Below are 17655 nucleotides of genomic sequence, written 5' to 3'. Positions count from 1 at the left end.
TGCTTATCACATGCTGTGTCTGCTGTTTAGTATGCAAGTAATCCTATGTTGTAGCTTCACCAGGTTGACACCTAATTTTAGGTATGCCTGGTGCTGCTCCTGGCATGTCCTTCTGCGCTCTTCATTGAAGAAGGTGATTCAGGCGTAAGTGCATAAATCATGATTACTGCAAACCAACTTCTCTGTCTTGGAAAACTTAGCTTTAAAGGTGCAAAGTCTCATTCCTTTAGAATTGAATTAGCATTGGAGAATTTTTAAATAACAAATTGAACTCATTTGTACTGTCTCATTTTTCCCCTCTTAATCTTATATTTCTATCCCAATCTTTATTTTGCTTTTTGTGCATGATTTAAATCTGATTTATACTTCCTGGTTTAGACTCCACTTGGCTCAGTAAGGATTCATCAATCTGATTGCAGTGCCATGCTGCTGCTTGCACTACTCATGCACACCCCCCCTCTAGAGGATGCCACACTGGATCAGATGTCCAATGACAGCAAGCCTGCTCAGAAAGCCCATGAAAAGTATGTGGGGAGCTGTCATTTTTGTAAATGGCAAGTGCTGTTCCTTCATTGCTGATGACAAAATCTAGGCTAATGTACTTCTCCTGAGAAGCAAAACTTGTTGCAGTACTTTAGATGGGACCTGACCAGTTGAAGCATTACTTACTCACTCTTAAATTCCAACCCCCTTGAGATAAAAGCCAACATCCTGAGTCTTTTTGATTGTTTTTGTACTTAATGTACATGCTCATCCAAATCCCTTTGCTTCTTCACAAAGTGTTGAGGGCAGGTTGTGCTCAGTACATTCTTGGGTAGGAATTGTGTCTAACGGGAAACTCGGCTTGCTTTCTTGAGCAGCTTGGCTGTCAAAATCTGTAATGATATCAAGTAGAAATCGGATCTCAAAGTAGCCTTTCAAATGCATTTTATAAAATCCTTTACTTAGCAGAAGCCCTAATGCCTCAACCCCCTCAGCATCCTGTTGAAAATTGCTGAAACATCTCTAAATAACAGTTTTGTCTTTGTTTCAGATTCAGCCATTTTTCATTGACTGCGACAATGACTGCACAAGATTTACAAAAAATATATTGATGATTATTGACGGTAAGGCATTTAAGCAAAGGTATTTATATTACTCTGTAATCTTTTCCCCACCCTACCTTCTGGCCTGTTTGAGCAATGACTCACAGAAAGCATACTCCAAGGTTATGAATGACCCTGTGAAATTGCAGAGAAGAAAAGTTCAGGAGCAGTTATTCACTTGAATATTATAATGGACTTTGAAATCTATGAGCCCAAAGGGCCAGTAATTTGCTTCGTCCTGAAGCAAAACTCGTTTTCAATCATATGATTCTCCTTGACAATATTGTTACATAGGTTTAAGGTCAGTTCCCACATGTATGTTGATGACACCAAACTTATTTTTCCACTAACTTTCTTGACCCTCCCACCACAGCTCTACGTTGGCAGACTGCCTGTCTAACTTATCCAGTCTTGGTTGAGCTGCAATTTCCTCCAGTTAAACTTTGAGAAGACTGAAGCCATTGTGTTTGGCTCATAACCTCATCAATTCTGCCCTCTTCTTCAGCCATTGCTTCACACTGAACTGTGCTTTTGGAAATCTCAATGTCTTGTTCAACCCTGAGCTGAGCTTCAGACTCCATATGCTTGTCATCACAAAAACCTCCTATTTCTAACTCCATAATGTTTCCCCTCTTCACCACTGCCTCAGTCCATTTGCTCCCTAAACCTTCATCCATACCTTCATCATTTCCCGACCTGATTATTCCCTGCTGCCCTGGCTAGCCTCCCAAACTCCACCATAAACCTTAACCCATCCAAAGCACTGCTGCTGAATGCATTGCCATCCTAAAACCTGCTGGTTCCTCTAGGTGTTAAATTTAACTTCTCACCCTCATGTTTAAGCACCCTCATGATCTCACCCTTCCCTAACTGTTCCCATTTCACAACTACCATGACCCCCCCCAACCACAAAAACCTTCATTCCTCTGACTCCAGCCTTTTGTACACCCTATGCCCAACGTTGTTGGAGCTTTCCTAACTATATCCTCAACTATATGCTATATCCTCTGGAATTCCGTCCCTATAAACCCCACTGCCCCTCAAGCCTCTTTGCCTCCTCTGAAACCCTCCTTAAAACCTGCTGTCTGATCCAGCTTTTAGTCACACCTCCCAAAATCTCCTTCTGCCTTTGCACACACTTTTGTTTGATTATACCTTTATGAAGTGCCTCGTGATGTTTTCCTGTGTTTAAAGCTCTGTATAAATGCAAGTTGTTGTTGAGCCAGTCCCCAACTCATGTCACACTGAATCCTTACAGTTTAGAGTGAGACTTTCAGCCCATCAGTCTGGGTCAATTTCAAGCCCAGGGTTTATAGGTGAAAGGCATTTCTATTTGTGCTGCCCAATTGCATGTTTTTTTTTGTATGTTTCTAATACTGTTTGGATTATACTTCTTCCAGGAGAACCTTCACCAGAATTGTCAACACAATCAACTCCAGGTGGGTTGAACAGAACTCTTGTTTTGAATGTATAGTATTGAATGAGTGAGCATAATCTCATTACTTACCTGTTGTAAGTGATAGCACTTGAGAGGACATAAAATGGACTGTTGAAATGGACAGACACATGGCAGGTGAAATCCTAACACAGAGAAGGGGAGTTGGTGGCATAGCGGTAATGTCGCTGGACTAATAATCCAGAGACCCAGGCTAATGCTCAGCAGACATGGATTCAAATCTCAACAATGGCAGTTGGTGGAATTTGCATTCAGTTAATAAACCTGGAATATAAAGCTCACCTCAGTAATGGTGATCATTGATTGTCATAAAAACCCATCTGGTTCACTAATGTCGTTTAGGGAAGGAAGTCTGCCATCTTTACCTGGTGACTCCAGACACACAGTGATGTGGTTGACTCTTAACTGCCCTTTGAAATGGCCTAGCAAGCCACTCAGTTCAAGGGCAATTAGGGATGGTGACAAATGGCTGGCCTTGCCAGCAATGCCCACATCCCATGAAAGATTGAAGAAAATTCTGGGCACCACACTTCTGTAAGGATATCAAGACCTTAGAGAGGGTGCTGATGAGATTTATTATAATAGTAGATGGCAAGACTAGAGAAACCTGGGTTTCTCTAAGGCTAAGGGGTGATGTGATTGGTGTTCAAAAGGGTTATGATAGTTTCTCCTCATTTACTCTATTTCCAATGGCACAAGGGGCAATAATAAGAGGACACAGATTTATGGTGATTGCCAATAGAACCTTAGTGGCAGGAGAGGAAAAACATTACGCAGCAAGTATGATGATCTGGGATGTACTGCCTGAAAGGGCGGTGAAAGCAGAATTCAATAAGTTTCAAAAGGGGATTGGATAAATCCTTGAGGTGGAAGAACTCGTAGGGCTTTAGGGAAAGAACAGTGGAATGGGACTAATTGGACAGCTGTTTCAAAAATAAAAACAGAACGTGCTGGAAAAACTCAGCAGGTCTGGCAGCCTTTCTAGAAAAAGATCACACTTACTCCTAGTGGCTGATATATTAGTCATTTCACAGAGTTCATTTGCTGTCAAGGCATATAATGTTGCAGTCAGTGCAAATGAATCTTTGATTTCCAGTTTGTTAGGGAATCTCTCAATTCAAACCAGTTAGCTAGAAGTTAAGACCAGCCAAGTCCTTGCTGCTTCCAAATTGTCATTTTGATTTTCAGTTGCAACATATTTTTTTATTCAAAGAAGACTCTTTATTGATGTCCTTAGTTTCAGGCTGTGTAGCCATTGAATTCCCTCTGATTGTGAATCAATCGTTCTTTGGCATCATGATTTACTTCTTCCAACTCACCCAGAATTCTTACCAAGGTTACTTTCCTATTTCATTTGGCATAAAAATTGTTGTTGTCTTGTTTTTGCTGGCTAACTTATTGTTCAGAAGTGGGGCATCCGTGAGATCTTGGCTGTATTCAGATCTCTGCAGTATTCAGGAGATAAAACAGCGAGAGTTCAGGATTTAAAACAGCGGGCATTCGGGAGATAAAACAGCGAGAGTTCGGGAGATAAAACAGCGAAAGTTCAGGAGATAAAACAGCGAGAGTTAGGGAGATAAAACAGCGAGATTTCGGGAGGTAAAACAGCGAGAGTTCGGGAGGTAAAACAGCGAGAGTTCGGGAGATAAAACAGCGAGAGTTCGGGAGGTAAAACAGCGAGAGTTCCGGAGGTAAAACAGCGAGAGTTCGGGAGATAAAACAGCGAGAGTTCGGGAGATAAAACAGCGATAGTGGAGAGACAGTCGGGAGATTGGAAACAGCACGAGTACAGAAACGTAAATTCCTAAACAAGCACAGGGAAAATAAAAATTTATAGGCAAAGGAGACGGAGCTTATTTGTGAGTAAGGGTGAAGAATTTCTACTTTCTACTAATCTCCAATTTATAGTTAATAGTACAAGATTAAGGTTAAAGTAAGTAAACGTAACTAAGGTTTAAGTAAAAAAGTGATTTAAAAGTTTAAGGTTAAGGCATGGCAGGACAGCTCAGCCAAGCAGAATGCCCGTCCTGTAGCATGTGGGAAGTTGTGGGCACTTCTTTTGACCCAGACAAGCCCATGTGCAGGAAGTGTCACCGGCTGCAGAAGCTTGAGCTCTGCATTTCACAGCTTGAGCAGCAGCTGGAGTCTCTGAGGTGTATCTGTGAGGCAGAGAACTATGTGGATAACACGTTCAGAGAGGTGATCACACCGCGAGTTAGGGGCAAGCAGCAGATAGGGAATGGGTGATCACCAGGCAGTCCAAGGGAAACAGGCAAATAGTGCAGGAATCCCCAGAGGTCCCACTCAGTAACCAGCTTTCCATTCTGGATATTGGTGAGGGCAATAGATCATTGGAGGAGTGCAGCAAGAACCAAGCCCGTGGCACCACAGTTGGCACAGCTGCACAGGAGAGGAGGAAGAAGAGCAGAAGGGAAGTGCTGGTAGGGGATTCTTTAGTTAGGGGAACAGACAGGTGTTTCTGCAGCCGTCAGCGTTATTCCAGGATGGTTTGTTGCCTCCCTGGTGCGAGGGTCAAGGATGTCACAGAACAGCTGCATGACATTCTTGTGGGGGAGGGAAACAGCCAGAGGTCGTGGTCCAGATTGGTACTAATGACATTGGTAGGAATGGGGATGTGGTCGGAATTTAGGGAGCTAGGTAGAAAATTTGCAAACCGGACCTCTAAAGTAGTAATCTCCAGATTACTCCCAGTGCCATGTGCAAATGTGTACAGAAATAGGAAGATAAGACAGATGAATGCATGGCTGTAAAGATGGTGCAGGAGGGAGGGCTTTAGATTCCTGGGACAGGCTCTGGCAGAGATGGCACCTGTACAAGCGGACGGGTTGCATCTGAACAGAACCGGGACTGAGTTCCTTGCAGGGCATTTTGCTAGTGCTGGGTTTAAACTAACTCAGCAGGGGTGTGGGAACCAGGAGAGAATATTAGAAAGTAATACCAGGGCGCACCGAATGCTGGGAGATGCAGATAGCACTAAAATAGCGAATAGTAAGTTAATAGATGGAGTCAGAGTAAGGGAGCAAGTAATGAAGTCTAAATCAAGGTTACACTGCATGTATGTGAATGCACGGAGTATAGTTAGTAAAATTGGGGGAGTTACTGGCACACATTGCCTTGTGGGATTATGATGTTGTGGCGATAACGGAGACCTGGCTTAAGGAAGGGCAGATGGGGATGTTAAATATTCCTGGTAACAAGGTGTTCAGAAAAAATAGGAAAGGGAATGAAGGAGGAGGGATGGCGTTTTTGGCTAGGGAGAGTATTGCAGTACTGGAGAAAGAGGATGTGGCAGAGGATTCAAGAACAGAATCAATTTGGCTACAGCTAAGGAATAAGAAGGGTGCAATTACATTCCTCGGTGTAATATATAGATCACCAGCTAGTGGGGAGGATATAGAGGAACAAATCTGCAAGAAAATTACAGAGAGGTGTAAACGTTATAGAGTAGTTATAATGGGGGACTTCAATTACCTGTTTATAGATTGGGATAATGGTAGTGTAAGTGGTAGTGAGGGTCAAGCGTTCCTAGATTGTGTTTAGGAGAATTTCCTATAGCAGTGTGTGTCCAGTCCAACAAGAAAGAAGGCAATGCTAGACCTGGTTCTTCGGATTGAGGTGGGCCAAGTAGCACAAGTGACAGCAGGGGAGCAGCTCTGTCGACCCTGCAAAGTCCTCCTTACTAACATCTGGTGGCTAGTGCCAAAATTGGGAGAGCTGTCTCACAGACTAGTTAAGCAACAGCCTGACACAGTAATCCTCACAGAATCATACCTGAGAGATACTGTCCCAGACACCACCATCACCATCCCTGGGTATGTGCTGTCCCACCAAGAGGACAGACCCAGCAGAGGTGGCGGCACAGTGGCATACATCCAGGAGGGAGTTGCCCTGGGAGTTCTCAACATCAACTGCGGACCCCATGAAGTCTCATGGCATCATGTCAAGCATGGGCAAGGATTCCTCCTACTGATTACCACGTTTCTCCCTCCCTCAGCTGATGAATCAGTGCTCCTCCATATTGAACATCACTTGGATGAAGAAGCACTGAGGGTGGCAAGGGTGCAGAATGTACTCTGGGTGGGGGACTACAATATCCATCACCAAGATTGGCTCGGTAGCACCACTACTGACCGAGCTGGCCGAGTCCTGCCTGAAGGACATAGCTACTAGACTGGGTCTGCAGCAGGTGGTGAGGGAACCAACAAGAGGGAAAAACATACTTGATCTCATCCTCACCAACCTGCCTGCCGCAGATGCATCTGTCCATGACAATATCGGCAGGAGTGACCACTGCACAATCCTGTGGAGACGAAGTCCCACTTTCACGTTGAGGATACCCTCTATCATGTGTGGCACCTACCACCATGCTAAGTGGGATAGATTTTGAACAAATCTAGCAACTCAAGACTGGGCATCCATGAGGCACTGTGGGCCATCAGCAGCAGCAAAACTGTACTCGAACACAATCTGTAACTTCATGGCCCGGCATATCCCCCACTCTACCATTACCATCAAGCCAGGGAACAACCTTGGTTCAATGAAGAGTGCAGGAGAGCATGCCAGGAACACCACCAGGCATACCTGAAAATGAGGTGTCAACCTGGTGAAGCTATAACACAGGGCTATTTGTGTGCCAAACAGCATAAGTGGCAAGTGATAGACAGAGCTAAGTGATTCCACAACCAACAGATCAGATCTAAGCTCTGCAGTCCTGCTAGTGGTGGTGGACAATTAAACAACTCACTGGAGGAGGAGATCCACAAATATCCCCATCCTCAATGATGGTGGAGCCCAGCACATCAGAGCAAAAGATAAGGCTGACGCATTCGCAACAATCTTCAGCCTGAACTGCTGAGTGGATGATCCACCTTAGCCTCCTCTGGAGGTCTCCAGTATCACAGATGCCAGTCTTCAGCCAATAACAAGAAACAGCTGAAGGCACTGGATACTGCAAAGGCTATGGGCCCTGACAATATTCCGACAATAATATTGATGACTTATGCTCCAGAACTTGCTACATCTCTAGACAAGCTGTTCCAGTACAGCTACAACACTGGCATCTACCCGGCTATGTGGAAAATTGCTCAGGTATGTCCTGTACACAAAAAGCAGGACAAATCCAACCCGACCAGTTACTGCCCCATCATTCTACTCTCGATCATCAGTAAAGTAATGAAGTGGGGTATCAAGTGGCATTTGCTTAGCAGTAACCAACTCACTGACACCCAGTTTGGGTTCCACCAGGACCACTCAGCTCCTGACCTCATTACAGCCTTGGTTCAAACATGGACAAAAGAGCTGTATTCCCGAGGTGATGTTAGAGTGACTGCCTTTGACATCAAGTCTGTATTAGACCAAGTGTGGCATCGAGGAGCCCTAGCAAAACTGGAGTCGATGGGAATCAGGAGGAAAAGGTGGTGGAGTTGCATTGCTGGTTAAAGAGGAAATTAATGCAATAGTGAGGAAAGGTATTAGCTCCGACGATGTGGAATCTGTATGGGTAGAGCTGAGAAACACTAAGGGGCAAAAAACGTTAGTGGGGGTTGTATATAGACCCCCAAATGGTAGTGGTGATGTTGGGAATGGCATTAAACAGGAAATTAGAGACGCATGCAATAAAGGAACATCTGTAATTATGGGTGACTTTAATCTGTATATAGATTGGGCAAATCAAATTAGTAACAATACCATAGAGGAGGAATTCCTGGAGTGTATAAGGGATGGTTTTCTGGACCAATACGTTGAGGAACCAACTAGGAAACAGGCCATCCTAGACTGGATATTGTGTAATGAGAAAGGAATAATTGGCAATCTAGTTGTGCGAGGCCCCTTGGGGATGAGCGACCATAATATGATAGAATTCTTCATCAAGATGGAGAGTGATGTAGTTGATTCTGAGACCATGGTCCTGAATCTTAATAAAGGAAACTATGATGGTATGAGGCGCGAGTTGGCTATGATGGTTGGGAAACGTTACTTAAAGGGATGACAGTGGATAGGCAATGGTAAATATTGAAAGAGCGCATGGGTGAACTGCAACAATTGTTTATTCCTGTCTGGCGCAAAAGTAAAACAGGAAAGATGGCCAAACCATGGCTTACAGCGGAAATTAGAGATAGTATTAGATCCAAGGAAGAGGCATACAAATTAGCCAGAAAAAACAACAGACCTGAGGATTGGGAGCAGTTTAGAGTTCAACAAAGGAGGACCAAGGGATTGATTAAGAAGAGGAAAATAGAGTACGAGAGTAAGCTTGCGGGGATCATAAAAACTGACTGTAAAAGTTTCTATAGGTATGTGCAGAGAAAAAGATTGGTGAAGACAAATGTAGGTCCCTTACAGTCAGAAACAGGAGAATTTATAATGGGGAACAAAGAAATGGCTGACCAACTAAATACATACTTTGGTTCTGTCTTCACAAAGGAGGACACAAATAACATACCAGAAATGTTGGGGAACACAGGGTTTAGTAGAGGGAGGAACTGAAAGAAATCAGTATTAGTAGGGAAATGGTGTTGGGGAAATTGATGGGATTGAAGGCCGATAAATCCCCATGGCCTGATATTCTACATCCCAGAGTACTTAAGGCCCTAGAAATAGTGGATGCATTGGTGGTCATCTTCCGAGATTCTATAGACTCTGGAACAGTTCCTACAGATTGGAGGGTAGCTAATGTAACCCCACTATTTAAAAAGGGAGGTAGAGAGAAAACAGGGAATTATAGACCAGTCAGCCTGACGTCGGTAGTTGGGAAAATTCTAGAGTCCATTATAAAAGATTTAATAGCTGAGCACTTGGAAAACAGTGGCAGAATCAGACAGAGTCAGCATGGATTTACGAAAGAGAAATCATGCTTGACAAATCTACTGGAAGTTTTCGAGGATGTAACTGATAGAGTTGATGATGGGGAGCCAGTGGATGTGGTTTATTTGGACTTTCAGAAGGCTTTCGACAAAGTCCCACATAAGAGATTAGCATGTAAAATTAAAGTGCATGGGATTGGGGGTAGTGTATTGAGATGGATAGAAAACTGGTTGGCAGACAGGAAACAAAGAGTAGGAATAAACGTGTCTTTTTCCGAATGGCAGGCAGTGACTAGTGGGGTACCGCAGGGATCAGTGCTGGGACCCCAGCTATTCACAATATATATTAATGATTTTGATGAGGGAACTAAATGTAATATCTCCAAATTTGCAGATGAGACAAAGCTGGGTGGGAGGATGAGCTGTGAGGAGGATGCAGAGAAGCTTCAGTGTGATTTGGACAAGCTGAGTGGGCGAGTAAATGCATGGCAGGTACAGTATAATGTGGATAAATGTGAGGTTATCCACTTTGGTAGCAAAAACAGGAAGGCAGATTATTATCTGAATGGCTATAAATTGAGAAAGGGGAACGTGCAACGAGACCTGGGTGTCCTCGTACACCAGTCGCTGAAGGTAAGCATGCAGGTGCAGCAGGCAGTAAAGAAGGCAAATGGTATGTTGGTCTTCATAGCGAGAGGATTCAAGTACAGGAGCAGGGATGTCTTGCTGCAATTATACAGGGCCTCGGTGAGACCACACCTGGAATATTGTGTGCAGTTTTGGTCTCCTTATCTGAGGAAGGATGTTCTTGCTATAGAAAGAGTGCAGCGAAGGTTTACCAGACTGATTTCTGGGATGGCGGGACTGACATATGAGGAGAGATTGAGTCGGTTAGGATTATATTCACTGGAGTTCAGAAGAATGAGGAGGGATCTCATAGAAATCTATAAAACTCTTAACAGGACTAGACAGGGTAGATGCAGGAAGGATGTTCCCAATGGTGGGGAAGTCCAGAACCAGGGGCCACAGTCTGAGGATACGGGGTAGACCATTTTGGATTGAGATGAGGAGAAACGTCTTCACCCAGAGAGTGGTGAGCCTGTGGAATTCGCTACCACAGAAAGTAGTTGAGGCCAAAACATTGTATGTTTTCAAGAAAGAGTTAGATATAGCTCTTGGAGCGAAAGGGATCAAAGGATATGGGGAGAAAGCAGGAGCAAGCTATTGAGTTGGATGATCAGCCATGATCATGAAGAATGGTGGAGCAGGCTCAAAGGGCCGAATGGCCTACTCCTGCTCCTATTTTCTATGTTTCTAAGTTAGGAGTGTAATAGAATATTCCCCATTGCATGGATGAGTGCAGCTCCCACAACATTCAAGAAGCTTGACACCATCCAGGACAAAGCAGCCCGCTTGATTGGCACCACATTCACAAACATTTGCTCCCTCCACCACCGACGCACAATAGCAGCAGTGTGTACCATCTATAAGGTGCATTGCAGGAATTTACCAAGGCTCCTTAGACAACACCTTCCAAACCCACGACCACAACCATCTAGAAGGACAAGGGCAGCCGATAGATGGAACACCACCACCTGGAATTTCCTCTCCAAGTCGTTCACCATCCTGATTTGGAAGTATATTGCCGTTCCTTCACTGTCGCAGGGTCAAAATCCTGGAATTCCCTTCCTAATAGCACTGTGGGTGTACCTACACCACACGGATTGCAGCGGTTCAAGAAGGCAGTTCACCACCACCTTTTCAAGGGCAACTAGGGATGGGCAATAAATGCTGGCCCAGCTATCCTGTGAATGAATAAAAAAACATTTGGGGGTCAGTGATCATTGTATCATAAGGTTTAGGATGACGGTGGAAAATGACATTGGTTCATCCAGAGTAAGAATAATCAGCTGGCAGAGAGCGGATTCAATGAGGCAAGAACGGAGTTGGGCCAGATGGACTGAGACCAAAGGTTGGCGGAAAAAACAGTAGCTGAATAATGGGCTACCTTCAAAGAGGAGATGGTTTGAGCACGGTAAAGGTATATTCCCTCAAAAGGGAAGGGTAGGACAAACAAATCCAGAGTTCCCTGGATTAGAAAGGAGAAAAAAATTAAGTTAAGGAAGAAAAAGTGTACTTACGACAGGTTTCAGGTAGCAAATACAATTGAGAACCAAGCTGAATACGTAAGGTTCAGAAGGGATTTGAAAAAGCAAATACGAGGAGCAAAGAGGGATTATAAAAAAAGACTGGCAGCTAATATAAAAGGAAACCCCAAAGTATTCTATAAGCACATCAGTAGTAAAAGGCTGGTAAAAGGAGGAGTAGGGCCGATTATGGACCAAAAAGGGTATTTACACAGAGACAAGAGGCATGGCTGAGGTGTTACTTTGCAACTGTCTTTATGTACGAGGCAGATGCTGCCCAGGCCAGAGGAGGAAACTCAGTCACTAGAAGGGTTTAAAACTGATAAGGAGGAAGTATTGGTTAAGCTGTCAGTACTTAAAGTTAATAAGGCACTGGGACTGGATGAGATGCATCCAAGAATATTGAAGGAGGTGAGAGTGGAAATTGCAGAGGCAGGGGCAATAATCATTCAATGTTCCCTAGATTTGGGGGAGGTGCCGGAGGACTGGAGAATTGCAAACATTACGCCTTTGTTCAAAAAAGGTTGTAAAGATCTGCCCTGCAACTACAGACCAATCAGTTTAACTTCGGTGGTGGAGAAACTTCTAGAAACAATTATTTAGGATAGAATTAATCGTCATGTGGAAAAAAGTGGATTGATTTGGAAGAGTCAGCATGGATTTGTTAAAGGAAAATCATGTGTAAGTAACGTGCTGGAGTTCTTTGAAGAGGTAACAGAGATGGTCGATGAGGGTAAGGCCATTGATGTGGTGTATGTGGACTTCCAAAAGGTGTTTGATACAGTGCCACACAACAGACTTATGAGGGAAGTTACAGGTCATGGAATAAAAGGGACAGTAGCAATGTGTATACAAAATTGGCTGAGGGATAGGAAACAGAGTAATGGGTATTTTTCGGGCTGGAAGAAGTTTCGTAGTAGAGTTCCCCAGGGGTCGATATTGGGACCCTTGCTTTTCTGGATATATATATATATATATATATATATATAAATGATCTAGATCTTGGTGTGCAGGGGACAATTTCAAAGTTTATGGACGACACAAAACTTGGGAGAATTGTAAACTGTGAGGAGGACAGTGTAGAACTTCAAAAGGGCATTGACACATTGGTGGAGTGGGCAGATAGGTGGCAGATGAAGTTCAATGCGGAAAAGTGTGAGATAATACACTTTGGTACAAAGAAATATGGTGAAACAGTATAAAATAAAGGATACTATTCTGAAGGGTGTACAGGAGCATAGCGACCTAAGTGTATATATACATAAGTCATTGAAGGTGACAGGCCAGGTAGAGAGAGCTGTTTCTAAAGCATACTGTATGCTAGACTTCATTAATAGGAGCTTAGAGGACAAGAGCAAGGAGGTTATAATGAACTTATATAAGACACTGGTTAGAGCTCAGCTGGAGTGTTGTGTACAATTCTGGGTGCCACACTAGGGTCCCCTAGGAAACAGTGACCATAATATGGTAGAATTTAGCAGCCAATTTGAGAATGAGAAACCTGGGTCAGAAACAACTGTGCTAAACTTAAATAAGGGTAATTACAGTGGAATGAGGGCAGAGTTGGTTGGAGTGGACTAGGAAAGGAGGTTAGCAGAAAAGACAGTTGACGAACAATGGCAGACGTTTAAGAAAATAATTCATGACTCTCAACAAAGATATATCCCAGTGAGAAAGAAGGATTCAAGGAAGGGGATATACAACCATGGTTAACGAAGGAAGTTAAGGACAGTATCAAATTGAAAGAAAAAACATACAATGTGGCAAAGCTTAGTAGTAAGCCAGAGGATTGGGAAAGTTTTAAAAACCAACAAAAGACGACCAAAAAAATAATAGAGGGAGAAAATAAACTTTGAGGGTAAACTAGCAAGTAATATAAAAACGGACAGTAAGAGCTTCTTTAAATATATAAAAAGAGAGAGTCAGGCCAAAGTGAACATAGGCCGCTTAGAGAATGAGGCTGGGGAAATAATAATGGGGAACCAGGAAATGGCAGAGGAGTTGAATAAACACTTTGCTTAAATCTTCACGTAGAAGATACTAATTGCATTCCAAAAATACTAAATAGTCAAGGGGTAAAAGGTGGGGAGGAAATAAATACAATAACTATCACTGGAGAAAAGGTACTAGGGAAACTAATGGGACTAAAGGCTGATAAGTCCCCTGGACCTGATGGGTTGCCTCCTAGGATACTAAAGCAAGTAGCTACTGAGATAGTGGATGCACTGGTAGTAATCTTCCAAGGATCCTGGAAAAGTACCACAGGATTGGAGAACCGCCCATGTAACACCCTTATTCAAAAAGGGAGGGAGACAAAAAACAGGTAACTGGCAAATAGGCCAGTTAGCTTAACATCTGTCATTAGGAAAATGTTGAAGTCTATTGTAAAGGGTGTAATGGCAGAGCATTTAGAAATACATAATCTAATCAAGCAGAGTCAGCATGGCTTCATAAAGGGGAAAATCCTACCTAACAAATTTATTAGAATTCTTTGAGGAGGTAACAAGCAGGATAGATAAGGGGGAACCAGTAGATATATTTGGATTTCCAAAAGGCATTCGATAAGGTATCGCACGTAAGGCTAATTAATAAGATAGAGCCCATGGTGTTGGTGGTAGTATATTAGCATGGATAGAGGATTGGCTAGCTAATGGAAGACAGAGTTGGGATAAGGGGGACATTTTCGGGATGGCAACCTGTAACTAGTGGGGTGCCATAGGGATCAGTGCTGGGGCCACAATTATTTACAATATATATAAATGACTTAGATGAGGGAAGTGCATGTACTATCACCAAGTTTGCGGATGACACAAAAATAGGTGGGAAGGCAAGTGGTGAAGGTGACACAAGGTGTCCCATACAGAGGGATATGGACAGGTTAAGTGAGTGGGCAAAAACTTGGCAGATGGAATATAATGTGGGAAAATGTGAGGTTATGCACTTTGGCAGGAAGAATAGAGGAAATGAATATTATTTAAATGGAGAAAGGCTGGAAGAAGGCTGCAGCACAGAGGGACTTGGGAGTCCTTATGCATGAATCCCAAAAAGCTAACATACAAGTTCAACAGGTAACAGGGAAGGCAAATGGAATGTTGGCCTTTGTTTCAAGGGAGATGGAGTATAAAAATAGGAAAGTCTTGCTAAAACTATACAAGGCACTAGTTAGATCACACCTAGAATACTGTGAGCAAATTTTGTCTCCTTATCTAAGGAAAGATATATTGGCATTGGAAGCAGTCCAGAGAAGCTTCACTAGGTTGATCCCAGATATGGAGGGATTTTCTTATGAGGAGAGGTTGAGTATGTTGGACCTGTACTAATTGGCGTTTAGAAGAATGAGAGGCGACCTTATTGAAACACATAAGATTCTTAGGGGGCTTGACAGGGTAGATGCGGGCAGATTGTTTCCCCTCGTGGGAGAGTCTAGGACCAGAGGGCATAATCTCAGAGTAAGGGGACACCCATTTAAAATGGAGATGAGGAGGAATTTCTTCTCTCAGAGGATAGTCAATCTGTGGAATTCTTTACCGCAGAGGGCTAAGGAGGCTGGTTCGTTAAGTATATTCAAGGCTGAGATAGACAGATTTTTAATCAGTAAGTGAATCAAGGGTTATGGGAAAAAGGCAGGAAAGTGGAGTTGAGGATTATCAGATCAGCCATGATCTCATTGAATGCTGGAGCAGACTCGATGGGCGAATGGCCTACTTCTGCTCCTATGTCTTATAGTCTTAAGGACTATAGGAAGGATGTGAACGAATTGGAGAGAGTGCAGAAGACTGGTTACAAGACTGGTTCCAGGGATGAGACACTTCAGTTATGAGGAAAAGATTGGAGAAGTTAAGAGTGTTTTTCTTGGACAGGAGAAGGCTAAGAGGAGACTTGATAGAAGTTTTCAAAATCATGAGGGGTCTGGACAGAGTAGATAGGGAGAAACTGTTCCTGCTCGTAAATAGATCGAGAACTGGAGGGCACAGTTTTAAAGTGTTTTACTACAGAAGCAAATGTGAGGTGAGAAAATCTTTTTCACATGGTGACTAGTTAAGGTTTGGAATGCACTACCTGGAAGTGTGGTGGAGGCAGGTTCAATTGAGGCATTCAAGAGGGCATTGGATGATTATTTAAATAGTAACAATGTGCAGGGTTACAGGGAAAAGGCAGGAGATTGGCACTAAGTTAAAAGACTCAGAGAGCCGGTACAGACATGATGGGCCAAATTGCCTCCTGCACCGTAGCAATTCTGTGATTCTTCTGTATTATCTTAAACATACAAAACACTTTTGTAGGTCTTGGGAGCTGCTTGTTTCTTGTACTGCAGAAATCTCAAGACAAAATGCAAAATTACCTGGTTTGGTAGGTTATTCTACAGTCTCTGTGTACCATGGTCCCATTCATCTCTACAGTTGGGTGTTGCAGGAAATCGTCCTTAATATAGGAACTACTTTGAGATATGGCATGCACTAACATGCTCTAAATGTTAGCAGGATAATGTTAGTTTGAGTTTTAATCTACAGGGTTACACTATTATTTGGAAAGTTTAACCTCTGTTCTGTTAATTGCAGGACGGCCAACTGAGAGAACTTGGTTTTTTGCTGCCACTGGTGTTTTGGTTTTCGTTATAATATTTGGTTGTATAGTATGGGTACAACTAAAATCCAAGACAAATGGTAAGGAATGGCCTGATCTAATCTAATCTAATTTTCACCTGATCTAATTTTTACATTTATTTCATGTTTTTTGTATTGTCATAACTTTTCTCCTCTCCCAGGTGTCAGTAGGCCATGCCATGTATCTTAATGGAAAAGTTTGTTTGCTTGCTTCCAGTTGTTTGCATTTGTGGGATGGTGACCTAGAACTATACTCCTTGTCTCCCTCCCCATGGTCCAGTTAGTACCTACCCCAATTCCGACACCCCAGAAATCCAGGACTTAGCACATGGGGGGGTCCTCTTTGTCTGGTTGTGCTGGATATTTGATGGAGGGGCATGCAGAGGGAAGGATGAAAATCTTGCCTGAATAAGTCAGCTAAGATAAAACAGTCATTTATCACATTGTCACTGTATAAAAACTCCATGCATATCTGTCTCCCTTCTGATCAATTAGCACGTCACAGGTTTCAGTTGCTGCAAAGGAGTTGAAATGGAGGTATTGGTTGCTCTTTTTCATGAAAAGGAAGAGAGTTACCCTGGGCAGCTTTTCCAAACTTGCCACCAGCTCTCACCGCTAGGGTAAAGGTACTTAATTCATAAAGCAGGTTTGTGGGAACGACAGGCAAGTAATAAACACCCGAAAAATTTTATGCAGGGGTGGGGAACCTCCAGCCCAGGGGCCGGATGCAGCCTGTTGCACTTTTACATCCAGCCTGCAGTGAGTTTTCAAAAAATATATCAGAGAAAACAATTCCTAAATAAATAGTCATAGAACAAAGAAAACACGGAGTCTACACGAGTTAATAACTCGCTTGCCAACAATTTCATGCAAATGCTGCCTCTTTCAGCAAAGCCTATTCATAAGCAAATTTCTTAACAGGCAGTCAGCTGCTGCTAGGCCAAAATTCATTTGCTGCTTCTATATGTCTCTTAAAAATGCTGCACAACGGAATCATAATGTGTTGCTAATTACTTTGAAACATCTGTAAGAAGCAAATTTATTTCACGAGTTCAAGGACGTAACTGTTGCAGTTATCAGTTAATCTAAAAGCAAAGATGAAAGCAAAATACTGTGGATGCTGGAAATCTGAAATAAAAACAGAAAATGCTGGAAAAACTCAACAGGTCTGGCAGCATCTGTGGAGAGAGAAACAGAGTTAATGTTTCGAGTCTGTATGCACTTAATCTTAAGGCAAACTTGCTCACATCAGAAACAAAGACACTTATAAGGTGACCTCCATGGATGGTTAGAAGTTTCCTTGCAGTGAATAAGTATTGTTTGGAATGGTTGAATAACAGCTGCTCTGCTCGTCCTCGCCCAAATCTCCCCCAGGGTAGAATAAGATTGTACCTTCATTCCCTCCTGTGATTAACTCTCTCTGTGTTAACACTGCCTCTGCTAAGTGGTGAACATTTTATTCTCATGTAATATGACAAAGAGAACGCCCCCTGCCCTATTCTGCCATTAACATTCTTAAGTGTTTCTGGTTCTAAATTG

The 17655-nt window shown here is 43.0% G+C and overlaps 1 protein-coding gene across 2 annotated transcripts in view; it reads left to right on the top strand.

Annotated features, from left to right (window-relative positions):
• LOC144696671 (interleukin-17 receptor A-like) overlaps nucleotides 1–17655 on the top strand; it is a 76282-nt gene that overhangs the window by 49241 nt on the left and 9386 nt on the right. Inside the window, exons 9-12 of one of the 2 annotated variants that reach the window (XM_078568242.1) lie at nucleotides 1034–1106; nucleotides 2486–2524; nucleotides 3779–3877; nucleotides 16072–16176. In XM_078568242.1, the coding sequence (XP_078424368.1) occupies nucleotides 1034–1106; nucleotides 2486–2524; nucleotides 3779–3877; nucleotides 16072–16176 (316 nt within the window). The remainder of the gene's footprint in view (nucleotides 1–1033; nucleotides 1107–2485; nucleotides 2525–3778; nucleotides 3878–16071; nucleotides 16177–17655) is intronic. The other variant, XM_078568243.1, reaches the window with a different exon arrangement.

Source organism: Cetorhinus maximus, chromosome 22 (assembly GCF_964194155.1).
Source record: "Cetorhinus maximus chromosome 22, sCetMax3.hap1.1, whole genome shotgun sequence".
Lineage (NCBI taxonomy): Eukaryota > Metazoa > Chordata > Chondrichthyes > Lamniformes > Cetorhinidae > Cetorhinus > Cetorhinus maximus.
This window is presented reverse-complemented; position numbering and strand designations above follow the sequence as displayed.